Source organism: Sorex fumeus, unplaced genomic scaffold (genome assembly GCF_029834395.1).
Source record: "Sorex fumeus unplaced genomic scaffold, SorFum_2.1 ptg000024l, whole genome shotgun sequence".
In the NCBI taxonomy this organism is placed as follows: domain Eukaryota; kingdom Metazoa; phylum Chordata; class Mammalia; order Eulipotyphla; family Soricidae; genus Sorex; species Sorex fumeus.
In genome coordinates this window covers 9,496,024-9,518,434 of record NW_026606081.1, presented here as the reverse complement: position 1 = coordinate 9,518,434, position 22,411 = coordinate 9,496,024, and the positions used below count along the sequence as shown (strand labels likewise).

The following is a 22,411-nucleotide window of genomic DNA, read 5'->3' as shown; positions in this document are numbered from 1 at the left end:
GACTTCACTCAGCGTTACACTGTTTACTCCTGTCCATTTGGCAGCAGATCGCATGCATTAATCTTTTCTTACTGAATAGATTCTGTTTCATCTTAATTTGATTATCGTATAGGTGTACTTCAGGCATTAAACTTATCTGATGCCTAGTAGTTCTATTTGAGTTACTGTAAATTCATTATTATGTTTTTGTTTATTCCGTGCCTAAACATTTTTGAACCTTAGCTGTGGTGTAGGATAAATACAGCCATGTCCATTTCTTTTCACTGGAAATGGTTTTTGTTTGTGTGTAGCGCTTTAAATATTTTTATTTATTTTATAAACATTACCTATTAGTATTATGTATTATGATATTGAACGTTAAGATCAGTGTTATGACATTTTTATGCCATAGGAATTAAACCACATGCTCTCAGAAACACCTCCAGTTTGGAAAGGATCATCAAAGTTGTTTCGAAACCTTAAAGAAAAAGGTAAATTAACTTTAATACTTAAGTGTTTTAATATTAATATTTTGTTCTTTATACTACATGTTTTCTTGATTGAAAAAGAATTTTACGGAGCCAGAGCCGTAGTACGGTGGGTGGGACACTTGCCTTGCACAGAGCCACCCAAGTTTGATCTCTGCCACTATATATGGACCCCTGAGCCCCACCAAGAGTGATCCCTGTGTAAGCCAGTGATCCCTGAGTAAGTGACCAGGAGTAAACCTTGACCACTGCCACATGTGGCTCCCCCATAAAAAATCGTTTCACTGATAGTGTGTGCATGTGTAATGACAAAAAAATTGAAAAGTATATATCAAAATGTTAGTAGTAACTATTTATAAATAACGTGATTAAGAGTGAAAACTTTAATTTTACTTTTTCAAATTGTCTTTCAATTTTTAGTATGACATAAAATTTTATAGTTATGAAATATTTTATTCTTACCTGTGTGTTATACCCTCAAAAACCTTTTAGTCCTATAGAAAGCACCTACCATGATAATCATGATTTGTATTCTGTCAAATAATTCTTTATTGGGAGAAATGCTGAATTATTACATAAAGTATTAATAGCAGTCATTCATATTCCTTGTACTGGCATCCAATATCTCTTGTGTAGCTCACCAAGTAAATTAGAACAGTCAGTAACATTAGGCTGTGGAGACAGAGAGCTCATTTCCTGATCCCATTTTTTTTTCCCTTTCTTCTTTTTCATTTGTGTGGGATCCCTATACCTAGGAATCTAGGTATTCTACCTTTATATACATTGACCATTTCAGAATCTTTCTCCCATAACATTCATGCAATCAACCAGAACTATCTGTGTATAGGTTACAATATTCTAGTATAAACAGAAGAAGGGAATGCTTTCAGGACCTCCTGGCCAGCTCCCTTCATGTCTCCTGACAAACTGACAGTGGCTCTCCTTTGTTCTGTAACAAGGTGGGTCGCCTCAAATGAGCAGCTGTAAAATGGAGTTTTAAAGGTCACTATCTGATTTTTATGAAGATTTTTAGAAAATATATGTCCTGTTACCAAACATCATATCTATCTGATGTCTGGATATGCTTTTCTGTCTTACTCCTGATTTTAATTTTTTCAGGATCCACTTGTAAACACAGTTAAGCCATTTATCATGATTTGGGGCATTATAATCCAAATGTAAGAATTTGAGTAACAATGTATATTTTTATTTATTCCAAACTTCTTTTTTAAGTTTATCTTTTATGATTTCAGAGAAATCCGGATATAATGTTCAGGAAATGTCATTTAACTAAAGTTTCTTAAAATACATTTGCTATCATTAAAGGTATCAGAAACAGAAAACTTAAAGTGATTAACTATGGAACCTTTTTTAATACAATATAAAATCTAATTTCTAAACCTGAATGCCTAGACATCCTATTCAAATGTTACTAAGAAGCATTTAAGCACTTTCACATCACAGTATTAGGTATTTGCAACCTTTTTGTTTGTTCTAGTTTATATATTGAAAATAAGCAACAAGTTTGAAAGAATAGAGCTTTAGGGAGTTGTTTTTGTTTCATTTTGTTTTGTTGGGGGGTACACCCGGCTATACTTAGGGATTAGTCCTAGATTGGCACTCAGGAGTTACTCCTGGCAGTGCTTGGTAGAACACATGGGATGCCAAGGATCAAACCTGGATTAGCCAAGTGCAGGGCCAATGACCTACCCTTTGTACCATGACTCCAGTTCCTGAGAGTACAGTTTTAGGGACAGTCACAGTTTTAGGGACAGTCACAGTCACATTGTGACTGTGTTGTAGAGCACATGTTTTGCTAGTGTGAGGCCCTGGATATTATACATGGCATGGCCTCCAAGGGCCTCAATAGTATATTTACAAGAGCTACAAAAAGTTAAAGATGTAACAATCATTATCATAATTTCACTTGATATTCTCAGTACATCTTAAAGCATTAATGGGAATTTTGGAAAAAAGCATGTGAAAAAATTAAGGTTAATTTTATGTTTATTTTGCTATGATTTTATAATAGTTTGGTTTTATTAAAATGATATCTTTCGATTATAAATTCTTTATGAATAATGGTTATTGATGTGTAAGAATGATTTAGTGAATATAAAAAAGAAATTAATGTTTTCTCTATATTGTGGCTTTTTATTTTTCAGGTGTTATTTCTTACACAGAATATCTTTTTCTTTTATGTATTTTAACAAGTAAGTATATTAAATCAATTCTGGGTACATTTTAATTTTTTCATTAGAAACTTTGGAAAACATCTGTTACAGTGTCTCATTATTAAATCAATTTACAATCTGTACATGTTGTTTTGCAAAGTTTATGTCTAAACACCAATGGAAAATGCATGGCACTCTAGTAAAAATTATTGATATTAGTATAACTTGTGATATAGGTATGAAATGTTCAAAAATTGTAATTCAATAGATATGACAGTAAAACTTATGTAAATAAAAAAGTCCATTTTTTTGTCACAAAGAAGAAATAAGACTGGAACGCCATAATGATGAATGCTGCCATGAAAAGGAGAGAACTTAGGTGCCAAGGAATGTCTCAGACTTGCTAAAAACTTTTATTGTTAGCTAAAACAACATTGGGTGCAAATTAGATATAATAGGTACTTAAACCTACAGAGTGAAGTTGTAAATTAAGTAGAAATGGCTAGGAAAGCTGTTTGAAAAGGGATGAGATATGGTGTAAAAGAATAGGAAAACGCACATTAGATGTTCTCTTAGGCTAGAATCTTAGAAGAGGCTAGAAGAGGTTAGAATCTTTTCATACTGTGCATCTTTGGACTATAGGATCCATTGTAGAAACCTCTAGGAATTTGGAGTCTGTATGTTTAGATTAGAACTTAAAAATGTGAAAACAAAGCTTACAGAAGGAGATCAAATCACCTGTGTTGCCTGTCTATAATTTTCTTCATTTTATCTTTATTTTAACTTTATTCTCCTCCCAAGCAATATTTGAAAAGATTTTTTTTTGCTTTTTGGGTCACACCTGGCGATGCTCAGGGGCTACTCCTGCCTCATACACTCAGGAATTGCTCCTGGGGGAGCTCGGGGGACCATATGGGGTGCTGGAAATCGAACCTGTGTCGGCCATGTTGGCTGCGTGCAAGGCAAATGCCCTACTTGCTGTGCTATCACTCCAGCCCCTTGAAAGGATTTTTTTCTATTTATATTCAAATATTTTTTAAAGCTTAATACTTTTTTAGCAGAGATGTAATGATTTACTTCTTTTCTAGTGAATGATAATAAAGGTAAAAAAAAAGGTAAAGGCCCTCCCGTTGATCGTCGATTTGCTCGAGCGGGCCCAGTAACGTCTCCATTGGAGACTTTGTTGTTACTGTGTCTGGCATATCGAATACTCTCGGTAGCTTGCCGGGCTCTCCGAGAGGGGCCGAGGAATCGAACTCGGGTCGGCCATGTTGGCCGCATGTAAGGCGAATGCCCTACCCGCTGTGCTATCGCTCCAGAAATTGTTTAGATTTCTGAAGTTTTATGCCAGAAAAGAAGTTGCATTTGAAAAATAAAAAGACTGGCTCCCATTTGGATTATTTTCACTAGTGAGTAAGAAAGTGAAATAGTGTTCTCCTTCTTCGATAGATTCACAATTTCATAAGCAACAAGGTTGTGTCAGGTATGTCTGTGGGTGGTCCCTTTTAAAACTTCTCGCCAATTCATCTCAGAAATGTCAGATGATTTTGGAAAAAGGAATGTACACCAGACTCCTCTTTGAAGGACACATAGCAATTTCCTTCTGTCCAAGATTTCTTCTGTAATCTTTAAAAGTTAAAAGAGAAAAGGGACTGAACTTCATTATAAGGTTCAAAAATTAAAGATCATAGTATGTGAATGTTTGTTCTCCCCACCCCCCAAAGGCTATTTTTTTGTATTTTGGAAGAATTGGGGATTATTGAAACCTTGCTTTTGAAACCTCTAGAAATTTAAATGCAAACATGTAATCTTTCATCCTTAGTGTTTATGTTAATAGATCATTTCTATCATAATTTCCCCAGAACAATAGAAATGTTGTGTAATACATTTATTTTTCTTTCAGTCCTAAGAAGCTGAGCATATTGGAAGGAGTTGAGCATTTTATTATTTGTTCTACTCTAAGTAGTGGAGCATTATTAAAAATATTTCAAACGTGGGACTGGAGCAACAGCACAGTGGGTAGGGCATTTGCCTTGCACGCGGCTGACCTGGGTTCGATTCCCAGCATCCCATATGGTCCCCTGAGCACCGCCAGGGGTAATTCCTGAGCGCAGAGCCAGGAGTGACCCCTGTGCATTGCCGGGTGTGACACACACACACAAAAATTTCAAATGTTACAAACTAGTAGTTTCTTTTTAAACAGCATGACAGACTTTGGATAATAAAGAGTTCTATTTATTTTTAAAAGGAAGATAGTCAAACACTTGAGTCTCATATATCGCACAGTCCTTTATGAAGTGTCTTATCATTTGCTACTAAGTATACTGTACTGAAATATGTATACTTCTATGTAAATTTTGTTACAGCAGTGTTTCTTTTAATTTATTGGTTAATGAAATTGTTTCTGTGCAAAATATAAGTAACTGAACTAATACAAGATTTAACATTTTAAAGTTGTATTTTTATTTCTCACAAATACTTTTCACATTTTTTTTCTGGCAGAGCCGCATGCAGGCTTTAGAATAGCTTTCAACATGTTTGACACTGATGGCAATGAGATGGTAGATAAAAAGGAGTTTTTGGTGGTATGTATATTACGTGCTGCATTTTATCAGTAACTAAATATTGATTATATTTTATGCATTTGTGCTATTTGAAATACTGTTGTTTGAGAAGTGCAAATTTTATTTTTTTAATTAATGTAATAAATATTTATCTATGTACTTCATTTTTTATATTATAATAATATGCACTCTTCAGTATATAAAGATGATTACAATATTTTACACATTGCCTAAAGTTTAAAATGTGTCAGAAACTTTTTATGGGATAGATAAAAGTAGATCCTGAGATTGTTATTTCTAGTGAATACTTACTCCCCCTCGTATCAGCCATCCAATAAAAACTACCACAAACACCTTCCCTCCCTTCTCATTGTAGGATTTGACATTTTTGCTTTTCTATTCTGCCCACGACTGCCTTATATTTTAATCTTATTCCCATTTTCCTAATCCATCCCATTACTCATCATGGACTGAAATGGGAGGAATAAGATTGTTCATAGGTATTTTTCCTTGAATCCTTTCTCATGTCAAGCATAAGTGTTACTCTGGTAATATGTCCGGCTGCTCATTCATCTTACTATCACCACCTCAACCCTTTTAGATTTTTTCTTCCTTTTCACTCATGTGGCCTGCATTTACTTGTTTAACAAATGCCTATTTCTGTTTTGCTCCCAGATTTTAACATTTATTCCCTGAGTAACAAAGTCTTTGCATTTATGTAAACTCATCATTTACTATACTTTTCTAAAACATCATCTTCCATTTTTCCTTAGTTAACTGGTTACTAAAAAATTCTGAGGAAAAAAAACCCTTAAAAAGTTTAGTGTTTTCTTCAAAGTTTAAATCACTCAAGACTATGAAAATATTCTTTTCCTGATGGGAAAGAAAAGGGTTCAACATTCTCATGAGTAAACTTGCAGCCATTCAAAGGGAAGCAAGTAGACTAATTACTGAACCTACCAAAAGGCTTAAACCAACAGCCACATAGCCATTGCCTTGATTCAGTTCCTTAGCCACATCATTGGTTCTGGAACCATAAATGAGCCCATTTATTCCACTGTTTTCTGGAATGTTGAGGAGGTGAAAGTTTTAAGTTTCATAGAGATATATTCTTAATATCTTAAAATGGATTAATTCTGTTCTATATAGTTGTCATGATATTATGCATTATATTCTAAAGCTTTTAAGAATAAGCCTGGTAATCAAATTATCAAGACAAATCCTATGGCCACGTTGCTAAATTCCATCTCCTTGACTTACAGATTAACTGTAGGATCTCACTCTGTTGAAAGTTCACTATGCGCACGTCTTTTGGAATGTGGTCTGTCTGTGAAATGGAAAGTAAAAACATTTATGAAGAACTTCTATTGTTTGTACTTTGTACTCTTACAAAAGCCGTCCTTACTAAAAGCTGTATTCTGCTTCTACTTCAGATGCAATGGCTTTGGTTATTTTTTTTTTCATAAACAACAAAACCAGGAGGCAGAGCTGGACTGTTACTCCTAGAGATCTAAAATCTAGAAAACTTTTGCCTATATAAAAATAATACCATAGCATTGTCCTCCCATTGTTCATCGATTTGCTCAAGCGGGCACCAGTAACATCTCCATTGTGAGACTTGTTACTGTTTTTGGCATATCAAATATGCCACGGGGAGCTTGCCACGCTCTGCCGTGCGGGCGGGATATTCTCGGTAGCCTGCTGGGCTCTCTGAGAGGAATGGAGGAATTGAACCTGGGTCAGCTGCATATAAGGCAAACACCCTACCCGCTGTGCTACTGCTCCAGCCCATATAAAAATAACTTATTAGTAATCTTTGCTGAAAACCCTTTCCATTAAAATTATAGAAATAAGTTTGTATTAATAAAATCCTATTATGCTGTATTTTATTACTTCACATATTCTCAGAAGTAATATGCCTTGAGTTCTGATTGTTGCTATATAAAATAAAACATAGAGAATACTACTCAAGCTGCCATAACTGACAGAGGCAATATTAGGAATCCATTTATAAAATAGAAATTTTAAAGGAAATTGTACCATTTACAATAATAGAGAGCATTTATTGTAAAGTTACTTTGTGACCAGAAATGTACTATTTATGCCTAATATTTAATATGCACAACATTATAGCACAGAGTGGTAGGCAAAGTGTCTAGAAGCTAATTTTGGATGTGTGGGTCTTGATTGGTTTCCTGTCCAGCTTCAAGAAATATTCAGGAAAAAAAACGAAAAGAGAGAAACTAAAGGAGATGAAGAAAAGCGTGCATTGCTGGTAAGAATGAATTATCATCTCTTATGATGAGTTTTTTAGGTAAGAATTATTTCATTGATCTTGAGAAACAAACAGCTGAAGTCTGTAACTATAGAGCTGTCGCTTTCTCAAAGCCTTTCTAAATTCTTATGCAGAAAAATTGCTGTAGTGGTTATATGCATTGATATCAATATTTAAACAAAATATTGATATTAAACATCTGTATCCATTCTTGCATTCATTAGATCACTTTCATCCATATCATTGTGATCCATGAAATTTGAAGGGTTTAATCATATAGTAGATTAACACGGATCATTATGCATGTAAAAATTTAAAGGTGAATTGCAAAGATTTAATTACACATGTGAATAAGTGTACTATAAATAAATGTTGAAGCAAAAATAAGGAAATTCTTTTTCATTTTTAGAAATATATATTCTAAGTTCTATTTGGGGGATGAGAAATGCTTTGGTCTTACTCTGTTGGTAGAGTTAAGCAACATTTCTCCCTATTTTCTTACCAGTTTTTTCTTTTCCCCAAATATCAATCGGACAGTATCCAATATTTACATAATAACAATAAGAGATACTGACACCTTACTATCAGGCATCATACTAAGTACTGTGCATTCATTTTCTAGTTAACATACCCAAAAGTCCTCTTTTTATGATTGATGAGGAAACTGGTAGTTGGAAAGTTTGTATACTTTTTTTTTTTATCAAATGGCAAAGTCAGTATTTGAACATATACCTAGCCACCTCCAAAACCTTTATGCTTACCCATTATAAATATTTTTTCTGAAATATAAATGTTATATTTATCATATTTAGTGAGTTTTGTTGACATATGAATGGTAATAGTTTTATGCACAACAATTTAATTATTTTATGTATAATTTAAATGGCAAACCAGAGAGATACAACATTTTTAATTTATTATTCTCATAGTTATAAAAATTTGTGGGACTGGGAAGATAGTACAGTGGTAGGGCTCTTGCCTTGCATGTGATTAACCTGGGCTCAATCTCTGGCAACCCATATTGTCCCTGAAGTCCCTCCAGGATTGATCCCTGAGCACTGTCAGTGTGACAGCCACCCAAAATAATAATAATAATTTGAATTAGGCTATGAAAAAAATGTTATTAGTAACAGATAGGCACTATATTCAGTTCAACCTATTAAGTGAATATTGATAAAAAGCAGATAATCAGAATTTTGAAATTTACATTTTTTCATAGATGTTTTGACTATAAATTATCAGTATTTGTTTAACCTTCATTGATATGCTACTAAAACTTATGAAAGTTTCCCTAAGAAATCAAAGAGATGATTATGTTAATTAAGTATTAAAAAGAGTATTAGGAATTCTCTAATTGAGGTCTCATCATTTTTTAATTATAAACAATGAATTGTTTCACAGTATTAATGAAACAATTGTAAAACTGCCTTTGTAAATTTTATTTTCTATAGCTATGTTGAAAGAATAAAAGTTGCTTTAATTTTTATAGATTAAATTACAATTGACTCAATAGACAAGTTGCTTATAAAAATCATTGAGGAGTTACATTAATGAATCTTTCATTATACCTAAGTGGAAAAAAATAATATTTCAGTGGATAGAAATTTAACTGTTCTATTTCTTTATACTCCTTCCAGAAAGGACTTATGGATCTTCCAGTAAAAATATAATACTATTCTAGTCATTAACATTTACTAGAATTATAAATTGAGTAACAAAGAGAGAGAGGAAAGGGAAAAATAGTAGTAGACAACCCACAATGAGAAAAGCGACAACATCAACACAAAATTTGGTTCTGAATTTCACTGCAGCCAAGGTAAAGTAAATTTAATATAGATTCAGTACAAATAGATTATGATAGTGATACAAATAAAAATCTCAATTTGGATTAACTAGAGAATCTTTAATTAAAAAAGCTCTGTTTGAAGTATGAAATTCCAATTACATCAACATATGCAAATAAGTAAGTAAGTAAAGTAAAGGCCCTCCCGTTGATCTTGCTCGAGCGGGCCCAGTAACATCTCCATTGGAGACTTTGTTGTTACTGTGTCTGGCATATCGAATACGTCACGGGGAGCTTGCCAGGCTCTGCCGCGCGGGCGAGATACTCTCGGTAGCTTGCCGGGCATAATACAGTGCATGATGCAACTGTGCTTCTCTGGCACAAATACGGGAAGGAAGCTTGCTTTAAAGATTAGATTTCAAGTTACCATAAATAATATGAGTATAATTTATGTAAGGGAATGCTTACTAAAGTCTTTGTTCTCCACATGTACCTCAGGAGTATTTATCTTACCTAGATATGAAGAACATGCCTAAAATCTCCTTGAGGGCTGGGGCAATAGTACAGCAGTACTTGAACACAGCCAACCCAGTTTCAATCACTAGCACCGCATATTGTCCCCTGAGCACTGCTAGGGGTGACCCCTGGCTGCAGAGCCAGGAGTATGCCCTGAGCACTATTGGGTGTGCCCTCCCCTGCAAAAAATTCTGAAATCTTCTTTAAACCATTTAACTTCATACTTGCTCCTTAAAACAATTCCAAATCCATCTAAATATGGCCTCTGAATTACATAGCACTCCACAACAATGCAGGACTCCGCAGACACTCAGAGCTGTGTTTATTTAAGATAACAACAGTAAGCTGCTTTTTCGTAATTACCACATTTTAAGAAAACATTTAACCTGTAAAGGTAAAGGTAAAGGCCCTCCCGTTGATCGTCGATTTGCTCGAGCGGGCCCAGTAACGTCTCCATTGGAGACTTTGTTGTTACTGTGTTTGGCATATCGAATACTCTCGGTAGCTTGCCGGGCTTGATTTGAAATTTAATTTATACTAAAATATTTAGAATGTAGTAGCAAAATTGTGGAGATCAGGCTCAGTAACTAGGTTTCCAGAGTTTGAATTTTAGCACTAGAAGTTATTACTCTGGTGACCTTGAACACGTTTGTTGGCCTTGTTCCTCAGTTTCTTCATTTGCACGGTGGAGTTGAATAAGAGGCATGACCACATGTGATTGTTGTGGGAGTTAAATATTTCAGCTAAAATGTGTACCTGTTTAACAGCATAAAACTCATAACACTCAAAATTATTAGCCAGGAGTCAAGAAAGATAGTTCAAAGGGCTGAAGTGCATGCTCTACACCTTCCTGGTCCCCTGAATACCTGGAAATGACCCCCAGCAAAAGAGGTGGGAGTAGCCATGAACTTCTGGATGTGGCCACCCACCCCAAAGTCAGTTGATTTTTAATTTCTCTTTCAAACATAGAACCACACAACTATTTTGAATTGAATATTCACATACCCTCTAAAAAAAAAGCAAAACTAAATTTTAAAACTTGATACCCCAAAAACTATTCCTCAGAATGAAAGAATGAAGTGACTTTATAAATGTTAGTCCCACTTAGCAACATTTATTATATTTCTCTCAGGTAAGTATCATAGCTGCTTTACAGATGATAAAACTCTCTTGGAGAGGTTAATTAACTTGCCAAAGTTTATAGCACTAATAAGAGGAGAACAGGATTCTTCAGTAGCGTCTTCATACCATTTCCACTGCCATGCTACTCCATCAAGACTTTCCCCCTCTCCCATGTAGAATGGCTGAAGCGTGTCTAAATAAAACTACATTCTACGGAACTTGTTTTACGAAAGCAGTCGTTCAGTAAAAACTTCATAAAAATGGTTGAAAGGAGCACATGTTAATTACATGAGATTTTTTAAACTTTGCTACTCATCTTTAATATTTATCCTATTTGTACTGTGTGTGCTCTGTATAGAATATAGCATAATGATTTGCCCTTCCTAATTGATTATTTTGTCGCCTTTTTCTTTTTTCTTTTGCTATACTTGGGTTCATTCTGAAATGTGACACTTCATTTGGCCCTTTGTGCTCTATGTCAGCGTCTTCAACTTTATGGATACCATTCTCCTACTAATAGTGTATGTACAACACTTTAAATGTTCTTTATGTAAATAGCCCTCACCTGTTATACTTGATAATGTTATTACTTATATGAATCTGTATCTGCTATTAGGAATGTTTAGTAATTAATCAAATATACTAGGTATGACTAAGCTAAAATTTTATACTTCCTTCTTAGATTTCTAAGAACCAAAGCATGCAGAGCAATTGTATATCTTTAACTTTAGGTTAAAGGAAAGGTGAGTGACAGCCATAACCAAAATCACTGACAGAATAATTGAACTTCTGTATTTTCCAACAGTATTTGAAGAATCAAATACAAGTTATGGAACAGATTCTAAGGTATACTCCTACATGGCATGGCATGGGTATTTTAAGAGCTAGATCTATCCATTGAAGAGAAATAGAACATTCACAAATAAATAAAGTATGTTCATGAAGAGACTTTGCTTAGCTTTCAGTATTGCTTGAATTTTTATTCTAAAATCTTTTGTGTCTGCCAATGACCTTTACAAAAGTCTGGTATAAGATAGCTCTTATTACATATTTTAATTAAACTGTTAATTGTGGTTGTATAGTTTGCAATAGCATTACTGTCGTTATTTTATAGTGCAGAGTACTACAGCACTCCCTTCACTATTTGTAGAGTATTTGCAATTCCCTCCGTTTCACCACAGTCCTTTCCTCCTCCACTGGCGCTTCAGTTCCCAGTTCTATTGATTATATCACAGCCTTTGTTTTTACTGAGGATTATCTAACCCCTTTCTTCATGTATTTTAAATATCATTTTTAAAATGTTTTCTTCCTCAAGGAAGATTATGATTCTTAGATTTTCTTTGCCCTGAAAAAATTAGAAGTTCCTGCAAATGATCTTCTAAATATATTCTTGTTTTTGTTGTTGCTGTTTTACAGTACTGGGATTTGAACCCAAGGGATATGGTTTACCATTTAATCACATCCCTGGGTATTCTTGTGCTAACAGTTTATTTTCCTTTCCTTTTTTCTGGTAAGTCAGAGTTTGTTGATGAGCACAGTCACTAAACAACTAGGAACAGATTATTGCTCCATTGAATATAATGCTATGTCCTTGATTTAATTTCCCCAATGTTCCCAAATCCCTTAGAAAAATTGCTCAAAATAATATTTTTTTACCAGTTTGACCTGTTCAGTAGTTTTTGCTGAAAGTGTTTCAATTAAAATGTACAACTCTAAAAGTATATGAGCTACCTCCCTTACAGAATAATCAAAATTTCATGCTATGGAAACTTTGTTCAAAATTTGAACATACACTACAGCAAGGGTGGGGAATGCATAGTTAATGCCAGTTAAGGCCTGTGAAATGGTAAGTTATGAAGCAGTACATTCTGTAGCAGGAAATAGCTTTACAGAATACGGGAAGAATCTATAGGCATGATCAATTGTTTAAGGAAGCCTAAACTCATACAGTAGTCAAAAGATGTTTAGATGATTTCAGGAAGTCTTTGTAAGTTGCCAAGCTATTTACATGGTAAAGCATTGAGTAAAGCATTTATCTGTTTTATAACCATTAACTATTTAGTTATATTTGGACATTTTCTTCTGATTATCTTTTCTTAGCCTATATTCATTAATTCTGGTTTTGTATCTGATTTTCCTGCTTTTTTTGTATCTGCATTTTTTGCTATAAGATGTGTTCTGTTTAGATTTATTTTAAATTATTATTGTCTGATACTGAACTTCTCCACTAGTTTTTCATGTTCTGAAATTTTATTCTTAATTTCATCTCCCAAGTCACTAATCTAAAATTAAATATTGATTCCCAGTGCAACACGTGTACCATTGAGTTACTTGCTAGGAAAGTCAGTACTATATTAGCTATGTTTTTCCTGTTGATTATATATCACACATATACTTAAAACAAGATGTGAATATAGTTATGATATTCACGTAAAACTGTATGTACCTCGTGGTGTTTCACTAATAAAAAAAATTTTAAAAAAAACTGTATAATTTAAATAACTATAAAACATAAAAATTAAAACAGATGTAGCTATTTATAGTAACTAAGTCATATAATCTAGCATAATTTAATGTTTGAAAGTAAATGATGGTGAGTAAGAAAACTTTCTCTTGAAAAGGATCATTAATCTCATGTTCTAATTAGGATTTTTTAATTGAAAGCCTGTTTTTTATCCTGACAGCTAATACTCATTCTAAAAACATTTTAAAATATAAAACAGAAAAATTACGCTTCATATTTTTCATTCTACCATTTAGAGATAAGTTGATTCCAGTGCGGGCAATATTTATTTCTTTTCTATGCTCATTTAATATTTTGTAGCACTCCATGCCAGTGTAGTTTATTAAGCAAACTCTATTTCTTCCTAAATTGTAACTGTTTTTTATGTCATCTGTGTGTGTGTGTGAGAGAGAGAGAGAGAGAGAGAGAGAGACAGACAGACAGACAGACAGGCAGGCAGACAGGCAGGCAGAGAAATGATAGCAACTGATGCTTGGTGTAAGGAAGTCACATTACTTCATGAAACTAAAGATTCTTGTTATCTTCGTAATGGTGTAACCTTATTTTTTCACTCATAGGTTGAATAGCCCCTTTCTTTAGTATGCACTAAATTTTTTTTATTTTTTTATGTAGGAGTACTGCTCTTTATTCAGCCACTGATTAGCTGATTGAATTGTGATTATGCACTAACCTTTAAATTACAATTTAATTAGAGGCAGAGCGGTTGGAGGTAGAATTAGTTAATTGGCATTAACTGTGCATTCCCCACCCTTGCTGTAGTGTATGTTCAAATTTTGAACAAAGTTTCCATAACATGAAATTTTGATTATTCTGTAAGGGAGGTAGCTCATATATTTTTAGAGTTGTACATTTTCCAATTGAAACACTTTCAGCATTGCTGCTTGTACATTTATAAAATATGTCTGTTTATATGGGATTCCCACTATAAAATATTTTATTATTAACATTTTAATATGTTATTAAATATATGCATTAGACATTATTTTCTACTTGATAAATTTCAATTTAAACTGAGATTTTTTTAATAATCCGCAAGTGCATAATAATTTTAATAGTAGCACAAGACTTTTAAAACTTAAGGCCAAGAAAAAAATGAACATTCTCTTATTAATTACCACTCATATCTATATATCATCATGCAGCATTATCTTCTCACAATAACCCAAAGAACAGCAAGCCTGAGAAATGTGAAATTTTTCTTGATAAATTTTGACAGAAACTACATTTAATTATTTTTATTTCTACATAACTAAGTAAAACTTGTAGTTCTGTTTTCATGATGATCTCCACTTCTAATCCTTGTTATTGCCCTCATCAGTAAGATAGAAACTGATATCGATTCTTTTTATAGACCAAAGGTACTTTACCACTTTACAATATAACAGGTTCCTGAGTAGCTGTGAGTGATCTAAGTGGCATATTCTTTTTAATAAGTTTTGAATGAACTTAAACTTTATTTTAAAATATGATCCGTTAGATTCTTTGCTGCACTATGCCATCCAACAGTAAATCATTTGTAAATTATGCATGATTTTATAGATTACTAAAAAATTACCAAAACCTTTCCAAATATATTTACTTAAAAATAAAGTGTGAGTAAAATTTTTCTTGTAACATATATTTGGGGGGAGAGTCTAAAAATTACAATCTTTTTTGACAAACCACAGTTTACTTAGAAATCATGATTATATACTATTATACCTTTGCAAAACCCAGAATATTTTCTGGGTTTACCAGCAGTGTAATTTAATACTGTGTGCAGCAGAAAACAGTAAAGGTAAGATAATGTGTTTTCCTTTCTTTTTAAGATTGACTAGTGGTTATTTAAAATGTATAAATTATCATTCTTTGTGTCTATTTAGATTTCAGTTGTGCTTCTTAAAACTTCTACAGGTGCTTAAAACAGATGCTGAAGAACTTGTCTCCAGAAGCTATTGGGATACACTGAGACGTAATACAAGTCAAGCACTCTTTTCAGACCTCGCAGAGGTATAATTAAACCTCAACCGGTGCCTTGTACTTATTTACCATTTTGTCCATCTATTCCTTATTCCATTTTAAAGTCAAAATGATTAAACCGCAAATAATTTTGTTTTCTCTTTCTCCACAAAAGCAATAATTCCTGTGTATAAATGGTATGTTTGGAAATGTCAGCTCTGTTAGCAGGGGTTGGTTACAAGCATTCTGCAAGGTCTGTGTGAAAACAACTAGGTTGTAGAAAATATGACTTTCCAAATTAATTAAATGGAATTTTTTTAACCGAAGAAACATTTTCCAGAAATTCGAAGATACTATTTTCTAGTTTCACTGCATCTTTTACCATTTAGTTAGCATTGTTTTTTGAAATGCTAAAAATTTTTAATTGCTTAAAAAATAGTACAGCTGATGCTTTTAGAATTGTTATAAACTTGAACAATTTTCCAATGTGAATTGTAAGCTTACCAAGTGGCTTACCTCATTCCAAGTGGGGCAGTGAGGGAAGTGTGGCAGGACTTGTCAGATTATGAAAGGGGGAAATATCTTACCTTGTCATTGTTTAAGATTACCAGTGCATGAGAAGTAAGAGTAGACTGAGTACTCCTTCATTTCTGTCCAAGTGCTCTGGATCTGTTCCCAATACCCACACATTGTTAATAGTGTTTTGTCATTCTAAGATATGTCTGTAAGGGCCAGGGAATGATAACAGAAGTTTCAGTGCTTATTAGTTGAGTTCCACCAGCACCACAAGGTATCCTGAGCAGAGCCAGATGTAGTCTGGAGGACTTTGGATACCACTTTGGAGCTCTACTCCCATAACCCCCCACCAAAATACAGGCTGTGTTTTACAGATTATTGTTTTATGTTTCTAATGTGGCTTTCCACAAAGAACTCAGTAAATGCTCAGATACATTTTTCACTATTTATTACTCCTAAAAGTTGACCTCTAATTCCTTTTAAAGATTTTAAAACATTTTATGTAAAATATCTACAGAAGTAAACGGTATTTCTATCATTTCTACTGTCCATATACACAGTGCTACTCAATTAACACCTCTGGACTAGGGCAGATACTTGGTAATGTAAATTTCATTATTTGATCTCAGTTTTAAAAGCCCAAAACATACAAATCAAGCAGTTTGCCCTGTTCCTATTCTGTCATAATATATAAATATGATTAAAATTACTAGAAACTTATGAAATTTGCTTTCTAAATATGAAGTATTTACATAATACCATAGTTGCCGTATAAAGGGACAACAGGTGTTCTATCGAGGATATTTCAAAAGTACTTCATCCTGTAATCATTTACGCAGACACATAGTTGTCAGTATCTAAAGTAAAAGCAACTGAGAGAACTAGCCTTTTGCTTCCCACAGATCAACTATGATCCATATTGAGATTAATAGTCATGCCACTATGCCTTTCTGCATACTAGACTTTCCTCTTCTCCCTCAAGACTGTCTCTATCCTAATTTAATTCCACTAGAAATTCTGGTCGTTAGACAAAACCAGTTAATGCAAGGTGAGATTTATAATCTTAGGAGGTTTGCTATCAGCAAAACAGTCACCATTTATTTCTGTCCATCTGTTTTCACCTCAACATTCTTTTAACATGTCATTGGTACTTTGTTTTGGTTTTAGTGTTGGGCCACACCCGGTGGTCTTCAGGACTTAGTCCTGGATCTGTTCTCAGGGATCAGGCCTGGGGCTCAGGAGACCATATGGAATGTCAGGGATCAAAGCTGTGTCAGCCCCATGGAGTCAAGCACCCCCTACCTGTTGGACTAGTTCTCTGACCACAAAATAAGCCTTTCAGTTCTCCCCAAAACCCAATTTATTAGAACACCAGCGGGTAGGGCATTTGCCTTGCACGCAGCCCACCCGGTGGACCCGAGTTCTATTCCTCCACCCCTCTCGGAGAGCCCGGCAAGCTACCGAGAGTATCTCGCCAGCGCGGCAAAGCCTGGCAAGCTACCCGTGACGTATTCGATATGCCAAACACAGTAACAAGTCTCACAACGTTACTGAGCCCGCTAAAGCAAATCGATGAACAAGAGGATAGTGACACTGACAGTGACTATAATCATAATAAGTTAATGAATTAACTTAAAAATTGCAAAAGTAAATCTGATGGTGAGAATAAAAAGGAAAAAAGTTACATTGTGTTCCAAAGTAAAGTAATTATTTGGGGATTACCAAGGATAAATTGAGAATTAACTATATTTAAGCTACAACTCATTGTAATTTATAATAGACTATTTTCAGTATTTTTTCAGTATATTTGCAGTAACACTGATTTGCACATAGCATCAGAATTTCAAGATTCAAATTAATTCAAGAATGAAGCTTAGAAATACATTTATATATGTTTCTTTGTTTCTTATCTATTTAAAATATTATTTAGGTAAAATAATTATTTTAAATATTGTAAATCAATTTTAACTTTGCATTCTTATTTCATTTCTAGTCATTAGTTTCTTAAAATTACAGTAAAGCTGTGATTTAATTAAAATTTAATTATGCTATAGCTGATACCACTTTCTATCCAAATAATAGATGATAAATTCATAGTACAATATAAGTCTATTTATACAAATGTTGAGTGAAAATCCATCAGTATCAGTATCAGTATCAGAAATATAAAACCTTTTTATTTTTTTTCTTTTTTTTTTCCCTTTATTTTATTTTATTGTTTTTTACAGTTGTAGATTTACAATTTTTTGTGCTTTGGTTTCAATTATACAATGATCAGATACCCATCCCTCCACCAGTGCCCATTTTCCACCACCATGGATAATATCCCTCCCACCCCCATCCCCCCATCCCCCCTGTCTCTGTGGCAGGGCAATCCCCTGTGTTCTCTCTCTCCTTTTGGGTGTTGTGGTCTGCAAAAGAGGCATTGAGTGGCAAACATGTTCAGTCCATAGTCTACTTTCGACATGAATCTCCCCTCCTGGGAGGATCCTCCAAACATCCTTTATTTAGTGCTCCCTTCTCTATCTGAACTGCCCTTTCCTCTAGGATACCCGCTGGCCTCTAAGTTATGGAGTAATAGTCCTGGTGCTGATCTCAGCTATTCTTGGGTATTAATCTCATACTTTGTTACTTTATATCCCCCAGATGAATGCAATCTTTCTATGTCTATCCCTCTCTTTCTGACTCATTTCGCTTAGCATGATACTTTCCATGTTGTACCACTTAAACCTTTTTATTTTTACAGAGAAAATACATTTTATTATTTTAATGACTTGTTAGATTATTCAAATCTTCATTACAAATAAAATTTGAATATTTTCTCTAGTCTTTGGTAAGATTATAATACTGTAATCAACAAAAATATGTTGGAAACTATCTTAAAATTACTTATTTTAATATTTTCACATTTCTGGTACAAATTTATTAATATGTTCATTTCATTTAATTATTTATCAAGTACCTTAGATAATGGCCTTTCATGTAATTAGCCCTTTATTCTTTTGTGGGCTTTTATCTCGTTATAAAAACACCTGAATTCATTTTATTTTAACAATGAGAACTAGAATCAAAGGGATAAAGTCTATTTTTGTCTCATTCTCCTGTGATTTAAGTTATATAACACTGTTAGGATACCAAGGACACTGGTATAATTTTCAGTGATTCTCAACAATACTCCGTTTCACTGAATGGGGCACTGGGGGAAAGGGGGTTTTTCACCATTTCCATTTTCTTTTCTCTTTTTTTTTCCTTCAATGTCAAACTGTTACTTATGCTTCTGTGCATTCTGGATTATCTGGATAAGTGCAACCTAAGTCTAATAAGATTTTGATGATGAAAGACTGTAAATGAAGATCTGCTGTGTTCAATGGGCATGAGAAAAACTGGCTGAATGAGGTCATTACTTAAACCTGTGTAAAACAAAGCCATCTCATTTCAGTGTATTATGTTTTAAGGTTAAGGACATCATAGTTCTAAAAGAAGATATCCCATAAATATGTTGCCTGGAGTTCAGTAACTTTTGATGTCCCTGTAACCTCTTATTTTCCTTCCAGATCTTAATAATATTTATGGGTAGTTTTGATAGCAAAATAGAATTGAGTGTACAATATAAAATTATTTGCATAAAACTTGCAACATTATTATTGCATCTATCCTATCTAGTTTTTCCCCAACTTTAAAAAATATATTTAGTTAGAAAAATGTATATAAGCCAACATATAGTGGGCATGTATAATATGATGGTCATAATGCTAAAGGTTTCTTTATCTCCCACCAAAAAAACAATCTAGAGTTGGTTTCACTAGACATTGTCTGTTTTCTTACCTTGTTTATTTATGTAGCATATTATGAGTGTGATCATCTCATATTTGTCTTTTTTCTAACATATTTTCCTTAACATTATATACCTTTATATACCCTCTAGTTGCACCCCTGTCCATGATGTAGCAAAAAAAAGCAAGATTTCGTCTTTGTTTTAAACTTTACCGAACTCTCTTTATCATTCATTTGCTATTGGGTACTTGAGTGGTTTCCAGACCTAGGAAATTGTAAGTAGATTTCTTTTTGAAAAGCACTAATTTGAAGATACTTGAACAAGTGCGTGTCTTTTTGTTTTTCTTTTTGGGTCACACCGGTGATGCTCAGGGGTTACTCCTGGCTCTACACGCAGGAATTACTCCTGGTGGTGTAAAACTCAGGTGACCACATGGAGTCCATTGGGGATCAAACCCAGATCGGCTGCATGCAAGGCAAATGCCCTACCCATTGTACTGTAGCTCCGGCCCCTGCACGCGTCTTTTAAAATTAGTGTTTTTGTATTCTTAAGATTGATGCTTAGGAATGGAATTACTCAATCACATGGAACTTCTATTTTAAAATTTTTTTTGAAAAATCTCCATCCTGTTTCTACAGTAGCTGACACAGTTCCCACCAACAGTTCATGAGGATTCCTTTTATTTCCATACCCACCACAAGCACTAGTTGTTGCCAGGCTTTTTGATATAGACCATTATCACTGTTGTAGAGTGATATCTCAGTGGCATTTTGATGCATTCCCTGATGATCAGTGATGATCACCACATTTTCATGTACCTGGCAACCAACTGCATTCCTTCTTTGGAGAAGTATTAATTCATCTCTTTCATTAATGGGGTTATTCATGTTTATGTCATTGAATTTTGGGAGTACTTCATATACCTTAAGTACTAACAATCTCTTTGCTTCATAGATAGACAGATAGATAGATGGTATATAAATATTTTCTCTTATTTGATAGGTTGTCTTTTTATTTTGGTAGTATTTTTCTTTTTCAGTATAGAAATTTTTAGTTTTATGCAGTCCTGTTTATTTTTGCTTTTGTGTCTTTTAGTTGTTGGAATCAGGTACTTGAAGAAATGTCTGAAATCTTTATCATGCAGTGTTTTGCCTCATACCATTTATTTATTTCATGGCTTCAGGTCTAACATGAAGGGCTTCAGTTCATTTGAGTTATCTTTAATGCAGGGTTGAGGTAGAGGTTTAATTTTCTTCTTTTGCTTGTGGCTAAGCAGTTTTCCTAATACAATTTACTGGAAAGACATTAATTCCTTCATTTATGCCCTTGGCACCTTTGACATAGGTTATTAATATATCTAAGGTTAAGTAAATACTTTGATTCAATATCACTATGTTTTTATTGCTATATCTTTATAAGATAGTTTAAAGTTAGTGCATCTTCTCTTCTTTACCCCTAATATTGAATTGCCTCTTCAGGGAAAAGAGGCTTGGAGTGGTTTCATATAGATTTTGATAGTATTTGTGCAATGTCCTTGGGCTGGAGCGATAGCACAGTGGTAGGGCGTTTGCTGGCCCAACCGAGCCAGGTTCGATTCCTTTGCCCCTTTCGGAGAGCCTGGTAAGCTACCGAGAGTATCTCGCCTGCACCGCAAAGCCTGGCAAGCTACCCATGATGTAGTCAATATGCCAAACACAGTAACAACAAGTCTCACAATGGAGACGTTACTGGACCCGCTTGAGCAAATCGAACAACAGAAGGACAGTGCTACAGGACAGTGCTACAGTCCTCGAATAATGCTGTTGTAATCTTGCTAAAGATTACACTGAATCTATAGATTTCTTTGAGTAAGAAAGTCATTTTAAAAATGTTTATTCTTGGGGCTGGAGAGATAGCACAGCGGGTAGGGCATTTGCCTTGCTCGTGGCCGACCCGGATTCGATTCCCAGCATCCCATATGGTCCCCTGAGCACCGCCAGGAGTAACTCCTGAGTGCATGAACCAGGATTAACCCCTGTGCATCGCCAGGTGTGACCCAAAAAGCAAAAAAAAAAAAATGTTTATTCTTCCAATCGATGGACATGTAAAATATTTTCCCATTTTATTTTGTGTTCTATTTCTTTTTATTTATTTATTTTTTATTTCTTTTTTTTCTTTTTTTTATTAGTGAAAAACCATGAGGTACAGTTATAGGCTTACAAATTTTGTGCTTGGGTTTCAGTTATACAATGATCAAGTGCCTATCCCTCCACCAGTGCCCGTCATCCATCACCACGGGTCCCAGCATCCCCCCCACCCCCCATCCCCCCGTCCCATTTAGTGACTTAATATTTTTAATGTAACACCTTTCACTTCTTTTGTTAAATTTATTTTTAAATACTTGGTCTTTTGAGAAACAGTACAAATGGGATTTTTTTTTCTATTTTGGTCTCTTCTACGCTCATTTTTTGAGAGTTTTATTATTAAGTGAATGTTGACTCTTGTTAAAAGCTTTCTATTGATATAATAATATGGTCTTATCTTCCTTTTTTAGTTTTTATATTAATTTATTTTCATATATTGAACCATTCTGTGTTTCTGGTTAATAGTTATAACCACCTATGTCATTCCTTTGAACGCATTCTTTTGAATTTAATATTTGTTTGCCTGTATTATTATAACAGACTGGTTCAAGAGATATTCTATAATTTTTCTTTTCAGTGATAATCTCTGTCATCTTTGGGTATCATGGCAAAACTGGCCTCATAGAAACTGTCT

At 34.0% G+C, this 22,411-nt stretch overlaps 1 protein-coding gene across 3 annotated transcripts in view; it reads left to right on the top strand.

The window, feature by feature from the left end:
- MICU3 (mitochondrial calcium uptake family member 3) overlaps positions 1–22,411 on the top strand; it is a 109,195-nt gene that overhangs the window by 62,458 nt on the left and 24,326 nt on the right. For 2 of the 3 annotated variants that reach the window (XM_056113974.1, XM_056113973.1), the window contains exons 4-9: positions 392–470; positions 2,633–2,680; positions 5,144–5,226; positions 7,409–7,480; positions 11,384–11,422; positions 15,319–15,414. In XM_056113974.1, the coding sequence (XP_055969949.1) occupies positions 392–470; positions 2,633–2,680; positions 5,144–5,226; positions 7,409–7,480; positions 11,384–11,422; positions 15,319–15,414 (417 nt within the window). The remainder of the gene's footprint in view (positions 1–391; positions 471–2,632; positions 2,681–5,143; positions 5,227–7,408; positions 7,481–11,383; positions 11,423–15,318; positions 15,415–22,411) is intronic. The other variant, XM_056113975.1, reaches the window with a different exon arrangement.